The sequence below is a fragment of the Anguilla rostrata genome, chromosome 7 (assembly GCF_018555375.3).
Source record: "Anguilla rostrata isolate EN2019 chromosome 7, ASM1855537v3, whole genome shotgun sequence".
NCBI lineage: Eukaryota > Metazoa > Chordata > Actinopteri > Anguilliformes > Anguillidae > Anguilla > Anguilla rostrata.
In genome coordinates this window covers 28,770,877-28,787,057 of record NC_057939.1, presented here as the reverse complement: position 1 = coordinate 28,787,057, position 16,181 = coordinate 28,770,877, and the positions used below count along the sequence as shown (strand labels likewise).

The window sequence follows — 16,181 nt, the reverse complement described above, 5'->3', positions numbered from 1 at the left end:
TGGAACTAAGGGCCTAGCCCAAACCATGAATAACAGCCCCAGACCAAAGGGTGTCCACATACTTTTTGTCATATGGTGCATATTAAAAATGCACCAAACGGCCAGTTGGTGGCACTATTTATTTGCTGAAACTTGGACACTGTAAAAATATTTATCCGAAGGGCACCATGGAACGCATATACTCACATGTAGCCAGACCCCATGTGTAAATATATACTAAAAAAAGGAAGCCCAGTGGAGAAATGTGGGTGTGCTGGGCTGTCTAACCCACTATAGCACAGCAAAGTAGACATTTGGACTATTCTGGGCTAAAAGTGACTGCCTGGAAAAAACGTACATGATAGCAATGGCACATTTACATGCTCATTTGAAGGCTCGGCCCCCCACCTCAGACAAAAATAATGACCATGTCAACCACTGGGGGTGCTATAACTGAAGGATGCACATTTCGGCTTATAACTCCAATTTTGTCCGATTTGCACAAATTATTTTTCTCTGATTCTCTGTTCCATGGACACTATGATGTGATTTCTCGTCTGGATCGTTTTCCCGCCAATTTCCAATTTTTCACAAAACTTGGACACTGAAAAAAATTACTTTCCAGGCAGAATGGAAGCCATGTTCACACATACAAGACCCAATCTGCAAGTATATACCATCAAATCACTGACAGTTGGAGAATTTGTGGCCTGGCGGCCTCTCAGACGCACACATAACACAACATTAGACACTCATTTCATGTTATCAGCTGTCAGTAAAACTAACTTTTTAGCAGGCTAAGTTGTAAGTTATCAGTTGTCAGTAAGCTGTGCATGCCACATATGAACGTGCTCCCACAGATTATGTTAAAAGAAGGACCTTCGTCCCTCCTATTAACTTCACCCAGGTGCTCCGCATTTCTTTGTCTTTCGGGAAATCGTGAAAACTAAGGTAAGGATGACTCTGTTTTGAGTTAGAGCAGCCAGGTGCGCTGCAATAACACCGGTGAGAGGATTCGGCCATTGCTTCTCGAAACCGGAAGTACAGATACACTGCTTCACTGAATTCCAACCTCCCGGAAATAGGAAGTGTGATAAAGGCCTATTGATCCTACTTGAGATGTTTCTACAACTTGATTGGGGTCCACCTATGGTAAATTCAACTGATTGGACAAGATTTGGAAAGGCACACAGCCACACACCAGTCTATATAAGGTCCCACAGTTGACAGTGCCTGTCAGAGCAAAAACCAAGCCATGAAGTCAAAGGAATTGTCCGTAGACCTTCGAGACAGGATTGTGCAAGGTACAGATCTGGGGAAGTGTACAAAAAGAATTCTGCAGCATTGAACGTCCCAAAAGAACAGTGACCTCCATCATTCTTAAGTGGAAGAAGTTTTGAACCACTAGGACTCTTCCTAGAGCTGGCCGCCCAGCCAAACTGAGCAATCAGGGGAGAAGGGCCTTAGTCAGGGAGGTGACCAAGAACCCAATTTCCACTCTGACAGAGCTCCAGAGTTCCTCTGTGGAGATGGGAGAACCTTCCAGAAGGACAATCATCTCCGCAGCACTCCACCAATCAGGCCTTTATGGTAGAGTGGCCAGATGGAAGCCACTCCTCAGTAAAAGGCACATGACAGCCCCCTTGGAGTTTTCCAGGAGGCACCTAATGGACTCTCAGACCATGAGAAACAATATTCTCTGGTCTTATGAAACCAAGATTGAACTCATTGGCCACAATGACAAGCGTCACATCTGGAGGAAACCAGGCACATGTTCATCACCTGGCTAATACCATCCCTACGGTGAAGCATGGTGGTGGCAGCATCATGCTGTGGGGATGGCTTTCAGCGGCAGGAACTGGGAGACTAGTCAGGATCAAGGGAAAGATGATTGAGCAAAGTGCAGAGAGAGCCTTGATGAAAACCTTTGCCAGAGCACTCAGGACCTCAGACTGGGGCCAATGTTCACCTTCCAACAGGACAATGACCCTAAGCACACAGCCAAGGCAATGCAGGAGTGGCTTCGGGACAAGTCTGTGAATGTCCTTGAGTAGTCCAGCCAGAGCCCGGACCTGAACCCGATCAAACATATCTGGAAAATAGCTGTGCACCATCCAACCTCACAGAGCTTGAGAGGATCTGCTGAAAAGAATGGGAGGAATACCCCAAATACAGGTGTGCCAAGCTTGTAGTGTCATACCCAAGAAAACTCGAGGCTGTAATCGCTGCCAAAGGTGCCTCAAAGTACTGAGTAAAGGGTCTGAATACTTATGTAAATGTGATATTTCAGTTTTTTATTTTTAATCAATTTGTAAAAATTTCTAAAAACCTGTTTTCACTTTGTCGTTATGGGGTATTGTGTATAGATTGATGAGAATAAAAATGAATTTAATCCATTTTATAATAAGGCTGTAACGTAACGAGATGTGGAAAGGTGAAGGGGTCTGAATACTTTCCAAAGGCACTGTATATAGGGACTTACTGTACATCTAAAGCCCAGGCAAACGTATTGGCCAAATTGAGTCTCATGGTGGTGCAGTATAGAGCACACTGTACATTTTTTAAATTCATGAAAATTAACTGTTGTCTTTTAGACATTAAAAACTTGCTCAATTTCCTTATCTGTAATACAGCGTTTTCCAAACAACAGCCTGTCTAATTACTGTAGATTTACCCCTGCCCAAAAAGTTTTTCTGGTATTTAGTTGTTAATTTCCATAAGCAACACACTATACATTTCCTTACTACTGTTCCTTATTTTTTTTTTTTTAATGTCAAAGTGACATACAGCCGACTCTTGTTTCACTGTGTGAGCTCATTTAGTTTCCCTCTCCCAGCCAGCGCATGCAGTGCAGAGCAAGGAGGACAGTGCCTAAACACGAACATAATTAGAAGGACAGTCATGTGACCATATCTGTGCCAGGTAACAAAATATTTAAAGTTTTTCAAAATCAGTAAAATTTATCTGTTGTACTGCATCATTTCTTTAAAAGAACATGTCCTCTGCCCTGACCAAGACTGCAACGTATCAACATTATTTGGATTAATGTTAGCTAGCATTTAGCAAGCATCAGTGTTCACCCAGCTAACATTATTGCAGCTTAGATAGATAATGAAAACATTAACTTTTCACTTTTGACAGATGAGTATCGAAAAATTCCTTTTTGAAAAAAGAAGGATAGAGAAGGAGGGAGGAACCGCACCACAGATAATTTGCATTCACATTACTGATATAGTAACAATCATGGTTAACAGTTAGGCCTACTTTCTTTCATTGAAATTGATGAAAATCATTGTGCTTAGAAATGAGGTCATTTAGGATATCAGACACCAATGACTTTAAAGCCATTAAACTTATGATTAGAACTTGTATACGATATTATCCTCCAAAGCATTCTGATAGCATAACAGTTTGTCTGTAACTGAGACCATTACTGAAGAAGTTGTTATAGTTTGGATTCCTTTTGCATTCTGTTCATTCTCTCTGTTGCCAGTACAACTTGAAGCAAAAGTGCCATACAGATTTAATTTTCATCTGAAATAAAATTAACTACACTAAATTGCCCTAACACTAAATAAAATGCCCAAAACAAAACTGTCTGCACATCCAAATTTAATAACCTCTTAATTGTAACAATGCAGTTTAGTAAACAGTAAAAACAATCCTTCCGCAACCAATCCCGAACCCCCCTGCCCCAAACACTCACACGGAGTTGACTGCCACAAATAAATTCTCAACCTGATGCTGGAACATATATTCGTACATCAGTGGTCACCGACATTAGGGATAGCCGCCATTTTGACAATGATATTATTAATTTTCCTTGGTTCCTCTGAGACCTGAAAACTTTGATTATTAGTAGAGAGTACCTCTCTATGGCAACTCATGATTTTGGCCGTGACACTTGACGGCATCATACACCGATCAGCCGCAACATTAAAACCACCTACCTAATATTGTGTAGGTCCCCATCGTGCCGCCATAACAGCTCTGACCTTTCGAGGCATGGACTCCACCTCTGAAGGCGTCCTCTGGTATATTTGGTTTTCTGTATATATTTGCATCTACTGTATATTTGTATCTGATATTTTGTATCTACTGTAAATTTGTATCTGATATTTTGTATCTACTGTAAATTTGTATCTGATTGTGTTACTTTGTTGTCTTTGATGTTGCAACAGTGCAAATTCCCCCCAGGGATCAATAAAGTACACTACTACTACTACTACTATTACTTATTACATTATTGGTTTTTATTACATAAAAAATTTGAAATGGATTACATTATTGGGAGTTATTACACTATTGGTAGTTTATTACACTATTAGTTGCTACAGGGCTATAATAAGCTAAGATATTGTTAGAGGGTGAATTATTTCCACATGATTTTAAAAACTCTCGACGGGTCAGAGCTGTTTTAGCGGCACGAGGGGGACCTGCACAATATTAGACAGGTGGTTTTAATGTTGTGGCTGATCGGTGTAACTGTCATTTTAATTTCCAATATTCTAACAGTTGCAATTCCCTCCCCTTTTGAGGTAGAGATTTTAATCCTGCCTCATCCTGACACATAATATCCAGCATTTTTAGGTTTCTGTTGTTTTGAATTAGTTGAAAACTTTAAAAGTCATCTCCTCCTAGACGAACCCTAAAATATTGGCCCAATTGAATGGCATGATGGTGCTAAAGGGCCCAATACATATATATTTTTTAATTAATAAATTCATGAAAAATCACTGTTGCCTTTTTCAAAAAATAAATAAACACAAGATACTTGTGCCCTAAGGAAAAGTGCTCAATGAAGAAACCCAATGCCATTGCCAAAAGAACGTCTAACATGCCTGTGAATATTTATTTCATAAAAAACACGTTTTCAACATACAAAAATGCCAAGTTACTCAAAAGTATTGATATCAAAATGAGGCCAAGTTACGGTACTACAAACAATATAGGCTATCTTGCCTCACCGAAATGACCGAAATGACATAAGATGTATTTCAAAGCAATGCTACCCAATATTTCCTCAGTTCTTTCAAGTCACTTGGCCCTGGGCGAGGTAACATGAATGTAGAAACGTGGCATTTGCTGATAAGAAGGTTTTGTATGGTAGCCAAGTGAAGAAATGTAGTTAGTAGAAATGGCACAGCAGTGAAGTGGTGTAACTTTTTAATAAAAGAAATACATTTGCCGTCATGAAATGCATATGGGTGGCCATGAGTGAGTTTTGGTAAAGCAAATATAAGCGTATGAGAACGTTAGTGTAAAAGAGGAAATTATCTGCCTGAGGACAAGGCGGGATTCAATCGTTCAACCGGAGGTTTACCAGTCTGTCACTTTGTTAGGGCAGCACCATGACATAGCTGTGCAATGCGTGAAATATCATTAGCAAACCTGTCCGTGGTTTTAAAGAAGAACACAGGCGAGTAAGCGCAGAAGAGCTCCCGTTGAATCCATATGGCTTTGCAATATTGTAGCCGGTTAACAATTGAACGTGCAGACGGTATGTCATAATACAGTGTATACGTTCGGGGAATGGCTGGTAGATATGGTGCAAAAGCAATAATTGAGAAGTAGTAGACAATTATTAGTGAGGGTAAAAGCAGGTTAAAGGAGTAACATGGTGGTTGAACGTGACACTTCCCAGTTGTCTTTAGGCAACAACAAAACAAATGTGTATAATTTTTTTATTATTCAGTCATTTCAATGTACTTTACAACGTATTTTTCTAAGCCTAAATTTCCCACTATAAAAGTTCACCCGAACCGTCTGGGCGTGGTAGTGAGAACTGTCAGTTAGCTATGATTGACAGACCGTGCCCCGTTACCATAGCTACCCCCATGATACGTGCTCTTTTTGGGAGACTTTTCACAAGCTAGCTAGCTTAGTAGTATATGAAGTATCGATAGATAGCTAAGGTAAGGACGTTGACTTATATCCAATTATAATTTTTGCTATCTAGCTAGCCAAGTTAAGATAAAAGCACAACTATAACGTCCTCATAAAAGCAAACTAGCTAGCTAACGTTATCGATAACATTGCCTTATGAAAGCAAACTACCTAGCTAGCTAACGTTAGTTAGCTAGCTAAATGAATATAACAAGAAATAATCTAATAGTCCTTAAAAGGCACTCTAATTTAAGTGAACCTAACATTAGTCAAATATTTGCATTGTCTTGCCTGTAAGCCAGCGGCGCAAACTATGGGTCTCGAGTTATCCATGGGTTTACGGGGCGTGGAAAGGGGAGTGGTTACTGTGTTTGTGACGCACCAAGTTGACAACTTTCTCAACCGGTTGAAAATAGGACAATAAATTTAAAACCCATATTTCTCCAAAAATACAGAACGGACATATTTAATACTTTACTCATTGTGTTTCTTCAATGCCTCTTGTGCAAATAGCACATAAAACCCAAAAAGTGTGAAAATCACCATGGTAACTCCTTTAAAGAAAGGTGTTCCTAGCTGGGCTTGAACCTAGGACCCTGTGTTCCCAAGACTGTAACCTTACCCACTAGGCCACAGGCGGACTAGCTGTTTGTACTGAAAATGTTTCCGAGTAAAAAGGTATGGGTATTTTGCGTGTGTATGCAAGTTTTTCATTGGGTCGTGTAGGTGAAGATTTGGCGGGTGTCGGTAAAATGTCCAATGGGGAGACATGTTATTAGTGGGATAGGCGGCAGGAAAAATAAGAATGAGAAGAAGAAGAAGAAGGAGAAAACGCAAAATCCCCTTAGTTTGGGGCTTTATTGTGTGGACATGTGAAGTTGTTTATGAAATCTGTTTGTTGAAATGGGGTTAGAATGTACAGAATTTAATGTTTTTAAGGGCTGAGTGTCTGTGGCTGTTGTGGTTATTTCTGTGGGGAACCCTGAAAAGTGCCAAACTCTCGGTGCTGTATAGGTATGGGGCATGCCCCCGCCAAGGCATAACTTGGCGGGATGGCATACCTGCCATCCCAATACTATGGGACTATACATTACGAATGTATTACATGGCCCATAGCGGGCCCCAAACAGCATTGCCAACTTCAACAGACCCGTACTCCATTGATGCGAGCTCCAGGTATTGACAATGTGGATGCTACATACTCTACCACATGGCCCCCCATTGGCCACCACAACCCAACGTGTAGATACATAGGCAGTGCGAGCCAGCCTATCACCAGGGTTATCAAGTGGGCACCTCCCTTCACCGGTGTTTTGTCAAGTTAGGCCCACGACACCTCGGGAAGGCTCAACAGTTAGTTCCAGCGTCCCAGAACCACCCCCTCCATGCTAGCTCTCATTGTCCATGGTACCCACATGCAGAACTTCCTTGTGTTATCCTATCCTTATGTCGAAAACAGAACTAGTCCTGATAACAATATCACACATGAAGCAGAAACAGAGAAGAAAAGGAATACTCTTACCCTTTGTTTACTTTGGCCCCCAGCTGACATTATTTCTCCTCAACCAAATCCACTGACTTCCTTTCAATGCTTCTGCCGACATGTAATTTGCCGCCTTTCGCAAACTCTGCCCACGAATCTCCAACTCTCCCAATAATGATATAGTCGATCGAGCTATAAACCCTCTGCATCCCACTTCTACCGGACAACCCCTAGCTTTCCATCCTTGCTGTTCAGTTTCTGCTGCCACATCTGCATATCTAAGCCTTTTCCTTTCATAAGCCTCCTCCACTGAATCCTCCCAGGGCACTGTCAATTCTATGAAATAGACTATCCGCTGACTCACAGACCATAGCACTAGGTCAGGCCTCAAGTTAGTGCTAACTATCTCTCCTGGTACAACGAGTTTTCCTCCTAAATCTCCCTGCATCTCCCAATCACATTAGCTCCCATTAGGTGGCCTGACTCATGCCTGCCTAAAAACCTACCTCCTCTACATTTCTCTCCCTCACAGACAAATAGAATGGCTGCACTCTCTACCCGATTACATCCTGAATTCACCTGTACTCTTTTACTTTCAATTCCTGCCGCTAAGCTTTTCAAAACTTGGTTATGTCGCCATGTATACCGACCTTGAGAAAGACTAGTCTTACAGCCTGACAGAATATGTGTCAAAGTTGCCATCTTTGAACACAGTGGACACAACGGGTCCCCATCTGCCCACTGTTTTAGGTTCTGTGGTGATGGCAGCACATCATAAGTAGCCCCTATCAGGAATTTTATACAATATTCCTCCATCCTCCACAGTTCCCTCCAGCTAAGCTTCCTCTTCTCTATACTTTCCCAGTTCATCCACTGTCCCTGCTTAGCCTGGGCCACAGCCTTTGTACAACTCACTACTTCCTCTTGTCGACGCACCTGCTCTACTACCAGCTTCCTCCTTTCTGTGGGACCTACTTTGCTCCATACTGGTTTCCCTGAGCTGAGCCCTAAGCCCCCCCAGCCTTGTTGCACCTTACCTACAATGTCTGTATGCCTAAGAGCTGCCTTTGCTTCCTGTACTGCCTGTTTTGGGTTCCATTTCCTCCCTCTAGTTGGATTTGGGACCAAGTTACTAACTACTGTATCGTTGCTTCCTAATAGCAACAACACTGTTCTCACCTTCGTGCACTTAAACTCCTCTGTTAGACTAGTTACTGGTAGCTGGATAATGCCTTTCCCATACAATGCCACACTACTAATACACAGAGGAACTCCTAGCCATTTCCTAATATACAAATTAATCAACCTCTGAAGCCTTTCCACCTTTGATATTGGCACTTCATATAATGACAATGGCCACATCAACTTAGGGAATAAACCAAACTGCAAGCACCATAATTTGAACTTGCCTGGAAGCCCTGACTTCTCTATCTTTCCTATCCCCTCTACAACGTCTTTCCTAAGTTGTTCTATCTGTTCACTGTCATTCAACTCCCCATTATACCATCTACCCAAACTTTTCACTGGCTTGTCCCTTATAGATGGAATTTCTTCCTTATCTACGTAAAACTTTCTCTCTATTACCTTCCCTCTGGTCAATGAAATGCTTCTCGACTTACTAAGCTTAATCTTCATCCTAGCCCATTTAAGATTCTCATTTAACTTCTTTAGTAACCTTTTTGTACAAGGCACTGTCATGGTCACCAGTGTCATGTCATCCATATCAGCCCTAATTGGTGGGAGGCGCAGCCCGCCCTGCCGTCTCTCCCCACCTACCACCCACTTTGATGCTCTAATAATGACTTCCATCGCCATTGTGAATGCTAGTGGGGAAATAGTACACCCTGCCATAATACCTATCTCTAGTCTCTGCCATGCTGTTGTAAAATCTGTAGTACTAAAACACATTCTAATATCTTGGAAGTATGCTTTCATCAAGTTTACAATCATCCCTGGCACTCTAAAGAAATCAAAAGCACTCCAAATAAGGCGGTACTGAACCAAACACATTTGCCAGATCTAAAAATACCACATGTAAATCTCTTTTCTCTATCTTGCCTGCCTGAATCTGGTGCCATATCATGCTAGTGTGTTCTATGCACCCTGCAAAACCTGGGATTCCTGCTTTCTGCACTGTAGTATCTATTAAACTATTCCTTTCTAAATAGTTTGCTAGCCTCTGTGCCACTATACTAAAGAAAATCTTACCTTCTACATTCAGGAGGGATATGGTTCGATAATGGCTTAAAACTAAGGACTCTTTCTCCTTGGGAATTAGGATTCCCCCTGCTCTTTTAGCCATTTTCCTCTGTTCCTGGTTTTGGCCTAACCACATGGAAACCTCTGAAGCTTGCAGTGCGAGTGGTACATCATACACCCCTTAGGCCATGAGATCTTTGCCATAGTGGCATAATATTGACAGTATCACAGCGTGTATCACAGCTTGAAGCTATATTTGTATTTTTTATTGTTATTTCTAATTTATATTATTATTTATATGCTGTTGTTGGTCCTAGTGCATTCATCAGAGATAAATGAGCATGTCACACCTGTACCTAGCAAAGAAAATGCAATTTATTTACATCCAATTTAGGTTCTATCTTGATACAAGTGGTACACAAATACACCGGTGAATTGGATAATAACAATATTACAGACATGTAATAATGATTCTTGCCCCAGGCTTCCTTTAATACTTAGTGTTCATCGCTCTGCAAACTGCAGTTCTTCACTTCTCGCTCACCAGAGGGTTATCAAAATAGGTGATGAGCGCTATAAGAATGGATTTGGGGCAGAGTTGGGGGCGGTGGTTTAGGTAAAGGGAATTCCTCACCTCGTTGGCGATGCTGTAGAAATCCTGATGGGCGAAGCTGAGGATGTCCCCCACCCTGAAGATGGGGCAGTAGATGTTGCTCATGTTAAAGTTGCAGTTCTTTATTTCATCTACTGTGATGCTGGGCAGCAGGGTGCCCCTGCAGGGAAAGAGGGAGAGGAAAAGAGTGAGGAGAGAGTAGCACACCCCCGGGTCAAATACTTAACTTAAAGACACTTTATTCAAAAGAAACATTTATTTTTTATATACAATTGTATCATGTTGGATATTCAGCCAATAACTAACAAGGATGATATTGTCAATCTTTTTAACAAACATTTTACATCTTTAATAATCATAATACAGGGTCATCAGAAATTATTAGGCCTGAAATTTCACCACCTTCAGTTATAACTGAGCCACTTGCTTACATTACATTATTACATTACAGGAATTTAGCAGACGCTCTTATCCAGAGCGACTTACACAACTTTTTTACATAGCACTTTACATTGTATCCATTTATACAGCTGGATATATACTGAAGCAATGCAGGTTAAGTACCTTGCTCAAGGGTACAACGGCAGTGTCCTTACCCGGGAATCGAACCTGCGACCTTTCGGTTACAAGTCTAGTTCCTTACCCACTGTGCTACACACTGCTTCTAGTCCTATTTCTTCTGCTCATGTTCTTGAACCATTAAGGAATATAGATCCTAGAAAATCACTGTCCTGATCCATTAGGCTGTCCTGAGCCCTAGGCTTCTGAAGCTAGCTGCACATCTTATTGCCGATCCTCTTTCATTTTTAATCAGTCTCTTTTGACTCACACTCTTCCCAATGATTGGATGGCACCCTATGTGCTCCCCTTGTTTAAAAGTGAGAATCCCTCTGATCTAAATAGTTACCACCCCGTTTAAAAACTCCCTATTCTGGCAAACATTTTGAAATCCCTGGTTAATACTCAGATCAAGCAGTTCTTACATGACAACACTATACTTAGTAATGTGCAGTCCAGGTTTCAGGTCTGGTCGTAGTACAATTAAAGCAGCCTCTGCCCTAATTAATGACAGTACAAGCCCTTGACAATAAAAAACACTGTGCTGCCCTTTTTTAGGCTTGATGTTGAGCTTATTTTTAAAGAGCTTATTTTAGAAGAAATTTAGGCTTCTAGTCAGGAATAAATCTTGTTTTAGTAATAAAATCATGCAGAAACTCAGTATAGCTACATTTTCTTTACCCATTTTAGACTATAGAGACATACTTTACATACATGCTTCCTCTACTTCACATGTCCTGGACACAGTTTACCAAAGTGCCTTATGCTTCATTTCAGGTGCTGAATCATTAACCCAGCATTATATGCTATATACATGGTCTGGATTGATTACAACTGCATAGATTGATCCATGGGTTTAATTTTGTTGTTTAACCTCTTGTTTATCCCTCAACTTTCTTGTGTAGGCCATGTCAGCCGTCTAATTCTATTTTTCCTCATAATTAGGACTAATATGTTGTGCTTGTCATGAGGGGGGACACACTTTACAGGGAGGGGTGTTGCATTGTTGGTCTGGGTTTATGTGAAGCCTGTGCTCTCCTTGTGCACTTAGTCTTGCTGTAAAATTGATTTGATTGATTAAGCAGGACAAGATGTTGGCTTATCAGCCATTTATGTTCGAACCTTGCAGGGCTAATACATTCATTCTGTGGTCCGAGTTAGCCCGGCAAGGTTCCCACATAATTTGCACTCAGGTTTGTGTTCCAGTAGGACTGTCAGTAGTGGCTGCCTTAGCCATAGCCATCATAGGTTGCTCACTGGTGACTGTGGATTGTATAAGTAGCTTGATGGAGCTTCTATCCAAGTGTTTATTCTAGGATTTTTGGCACAGAGACTACCATTTGTGTAAAGAGAATTTTTATAGTGACTAACCTCATCTTCTCTGTTTCTTTTCCCCTGGGGCTCCTGCCCCTCCCTCGCCCTGAGTTCACAGGATCGCTCCAGCCCTGTCCCTCATTCCTTGGCCGTGGACAAATGCAGCCCTGCTTCATGCCCATGCCTTGATGCAGCCTGGAGCTCCAGATGTATTACCATGCCCCTCTAAACTCCACTATCCTGAATTATACAATCTGGACTTCTACTACTCCAGTTAGTTTATTACCTGTAACCTATTGAACCCATTTTATTTGCTGTGATTGGTCCCTTATTACATTTCTGTTATATCCATTCTACTTCTACTTTACACCAGGCTAGCCAGTGGAAGATGGGCTAGTTTTTTCTTGCCTCTGTTTGAAGGTTTTTCTCCCCACTGGGAATTTTCTACCTCATGTGTTTGCTATTTTGGGGCTTCAGGCCTGGTTTTTACTTGGTTCATGCTCTTGCTCGGTTTTTGCTCTTTTCTCACATTCAGTTTTCTCATTCAGTTTTTTAAGTGATTGTGGTGTGGGGATGGCTGGTTTAAGCAGCCACACCTGCCCTGGGTCAAGCTAATTAGACCTGGCCAATTGGATAATTGGTTAAGAATTAGATAATTGGCCAGGCTAATTGGACCCAGGAACAGGAGTGGCTGCACCTGTGTGTAGTGAGGTAATCACTGCGCACAGGTTAAATCTGCCATCCCCACCCACACAAGGGAGCTTCTCTGTCATGAGTGTTTAAGATCTGCTCACTTGGCTATAACATCTTGCCAAACCCTCGTAAATAAATGTGGACTGCTTGAACATCATCTCCCTGTGTCTCTGTGCTGGAGGGCCCCAAGGAAAGCCACTTCGGTGGCCTGTGGCAGGCGTGTTTGTCAGTGATATTTTCAATTAATCTGGGCACATGATACACCATTTTAAAGTGGTGAAAAACTCACTGTTGTACCTATATAAACTGTTTTTCCATGCCAATGTTTTAGTGACCATGGTTCCTTATTTTTTAACATGTGGGGTGGCAGAACAAGTTTGGGGGCCCTCACCTTTGCGTTTTGGTATTCCAGACAACACAAATCACAAAAGTCTATATGCTTGTCACCGCAAGAATTCCAGCAAACAAAATCCATAACTTCAATAAAATGTCCATTGCTTACTTAGAAATTCTCAGGAGGAATTATCATTGCCGTCTGTTTTGCTGTAGCATACAGGCTGAAAATATTGTGTACAAAATAATGTTGTTATCTCCAGTTTGTATAGATTCTCAAGGGCAAAACGAGCCCACCTATAAGCTCTGACCAGCCCTGGCCAAGCAGTCCCTCAATATAGCCCATAGGACATGCAACGACACAACATGGACAGTGTAACTTGTGCCCGGTACACTGTCAGTAGTGATGATTGAGAAGCATTTTATACAATTTTTGTAATTTTGTTTCTAACGGTGTATCGGTTATTATGCTTGCATAAAAAGACATGCATTATTTCTCCTGTGAAACAAACCATACCTTTTTCAGTGTACATGCTACAAATGTTGTGCATTAGTCTCAACATTCCTGAGACTTTATGCCTACAAATGTTGTTTTACAACAAATTTATCTTTCAATTGCTAAGTCAAGACAGAACACTCCGTGTTTGGAGGCCTTGGAGAAAATCACTCGTCCAAATATTTCCGAGGGCAGTGAAAACAGCTTGGAATGTACAGCAGAGGGCATAGATTGCAGAAGTTCAGCAAAGGACTTAATTACATTTTATATCGGCGTGCATTTAAATACATTCTCAAAATATTTGTATTATTATTCAGTACACTTATTATTCAGTAAGCCTACGTATTTATAATAAATTGGGATGTATTGGGATGGCCTGCCCCATACCTATACAGCACCGAGAGTTTGCCGCTTTTTAGAGTTTCCAACAGATATAACTACAATGACCACAGACTCTCAGCCCTTAAAAACATTAATTTCTGTACCTTCTGATCTCATGTCAACTTACGGAATTCACAAACAACTTCACAAGTCCACACAATAAAGTGCAAAATGGACTTATCTTTTTCTCCAAGAAAATTCCAACTCAGTACAGTTAGTTGGTGGCTCACTGTTAACGTTGTGGCCTTTGGACCGCTGAGCCGCAGGATTGAATCCTTCACCAAATCTTTCATTTCTTATGCACGCTATTTGCTCACTAATGATTGTCTATTATTTTTCAACTATTGCTTTTACAACTGTATAATTCTTCTGCACCAAATCTAGCTGGTCTTTCACCAAACGTATACACTGTATTGTGACATACCATCTATACATTCAGTTAACCGGCTACATTTGCTTTCAATGTTAACGTTTTCTAGCCGGCTAGAATATAGCCAGGCCATATGGAATAAAACCGCACCAGAGTTGTGCTTACTGACCTGGCTTATTTAAAACCATGAGCATGATGGCATGAAACAACCTCTTCTTATTGCAAAGCCGTTCGTGCCCAAGTATGTGTTTATAACTTCATTCCCTTATGTAATATTTCCATTCACATTCTATCGGAATGTTCAATGCATACGTTTCACATGCACATGCAAAATTTACATATTTCACCTAGAAAATGAATGCGTTGGACAGCTACTTTGTTGGTGGCTCACTGGTAATGTTGTTGCCTTGAAATCTCAAAGTCAGAGGATAAAATCCAACCTAAGGCTCATGTAAATCTTTAATTTGTTATACACACTTATTTGCCAACTAATCATTTCCTATTGCTTTTAAACTATTGCTTTTGCTTTTTCAGTTATATCAAAATCTTGAATAGCAAAACTCACACATGGGCAGCCATAAGCATTTAATGACACATTTCTTGCTTTTCATACTAAGTTACAACAGCTTACCACTGTGGCGTACTTTTTTACTTGGCTACTGTGGAAAATGTTATTATCAGCAAACACCAGGTTTCTAAATTCATGTTACCTTGCGCTGTTCTCTATCTACCGACATACAAACTATTACAACGTCTGTAGTGTCAACAACGCCCATTTAAAACATTCCATTTTAAAACATGACGCATTCACAATTATAACTACTACTAGTCTATGTGAAAAAACAACATTTGTACAACAGTTTTTAAAGACTATTTCATGCATTCCTTGAACAACTGCATATATGATCATTTCAAATCACCTGTTTTATATACCGTTCAATAAGGACCACTCATCTCAGTCACGGTTTGTATATTTTCTTTGTACAATAGTCTGTGATCATATCAAACTTTACCTAAATGCGCATTCTGCAGAAAACATATTGTCTTAACTATTCAATCATTCGTGTTCATTTCTTTAGTACTACTATTATTTTCTGATATGCAAAGATTGCTGGGAAATATGTCTGTGCATGCTATTGTCCAATGTCAAGTTTCAATTTCTCAGAACTGTTACCAAGTTTTGCTTCTCACATTGTCACGTTGTCAGTGATCTAGCTGAGGAAGACAGCACACAGGAGTCCTACCTATACAACTCAGCATATGAAAATGCCTTATAAACCATACAAACACAAAAACTGCATCGCAGAACAAAAACAGAAAACGAAGCAGGACATAAGCGTACACAACTTTCCAGCTCAAGAGCTGCGAATTTTGTAAATGAACACTCGTTGGATGGCCATAAACTAGGGGGATTTCTGTTGCGTTCCTGACGGTGCCAGCCTGTTATATTTTGAATTGCGCCATCGTGCCATATGACATAGCCTTTATTTTATATATACAGTATATAGCAAAGTGCCACTGCTAAACGGTAAATACTGATCAGACTGTACAAATTCATACAAGGATTACAGTCATCCACAAGCGTTTCTTAAAGGGTTACTTTGCATTTTTACACCCAGGTCCGCTGCGCTACTCATCACAAATTATGTGATAAACCTTCCCTCCCCAAAATCTCGTTCTGCCACCCAATCACACCAGTTTACATCAGGGACTGGCTACGATGTATGCATGTTTGCATGTATGTATGTATGTGTACGCATAATTCTCATAGTCTACATGTATGTGAATTAGTCTTATCAGTTTCTCATTACAAAGATACATTAAGAATCTTAAGAAAAATACATTTTCAATGTACAAAAATGCCAAGTTACTCACA

The 16,181-nt window shown here is 40.8% G+C and overlaps 1 protein-coding gene across 2 annotated transcripts in view; it reads right to left on the bottom strand.

Annotated features, from left to right (window-relative positions):
- p2rx3a (purinergic receptor P2X, ligand-gated ion channel, 3a) overlaps window positions 1–16,181 on the bottom strand; it is a 50,596-nt gene that overhangs the window by 18,852 nt on the left and 15,563 nt on the right. For both annotated transcript variants that reach the window (XR_010331003.1, XM_064341930.1), the window contains exon 7: window positions 10,182–10,320. Coding sequence is in view for 1 of the 2 variants with exons in the window: in XM_064341930.1 (XP_064198000.1) it covers window positions 10,182–10,320 (139 nt within the window). In the remaining variant the exon portion in view is untranslated. The remainder of the gene's footprint in view (window positions 1–10,181; window positions 10,321–16,181) is intronic.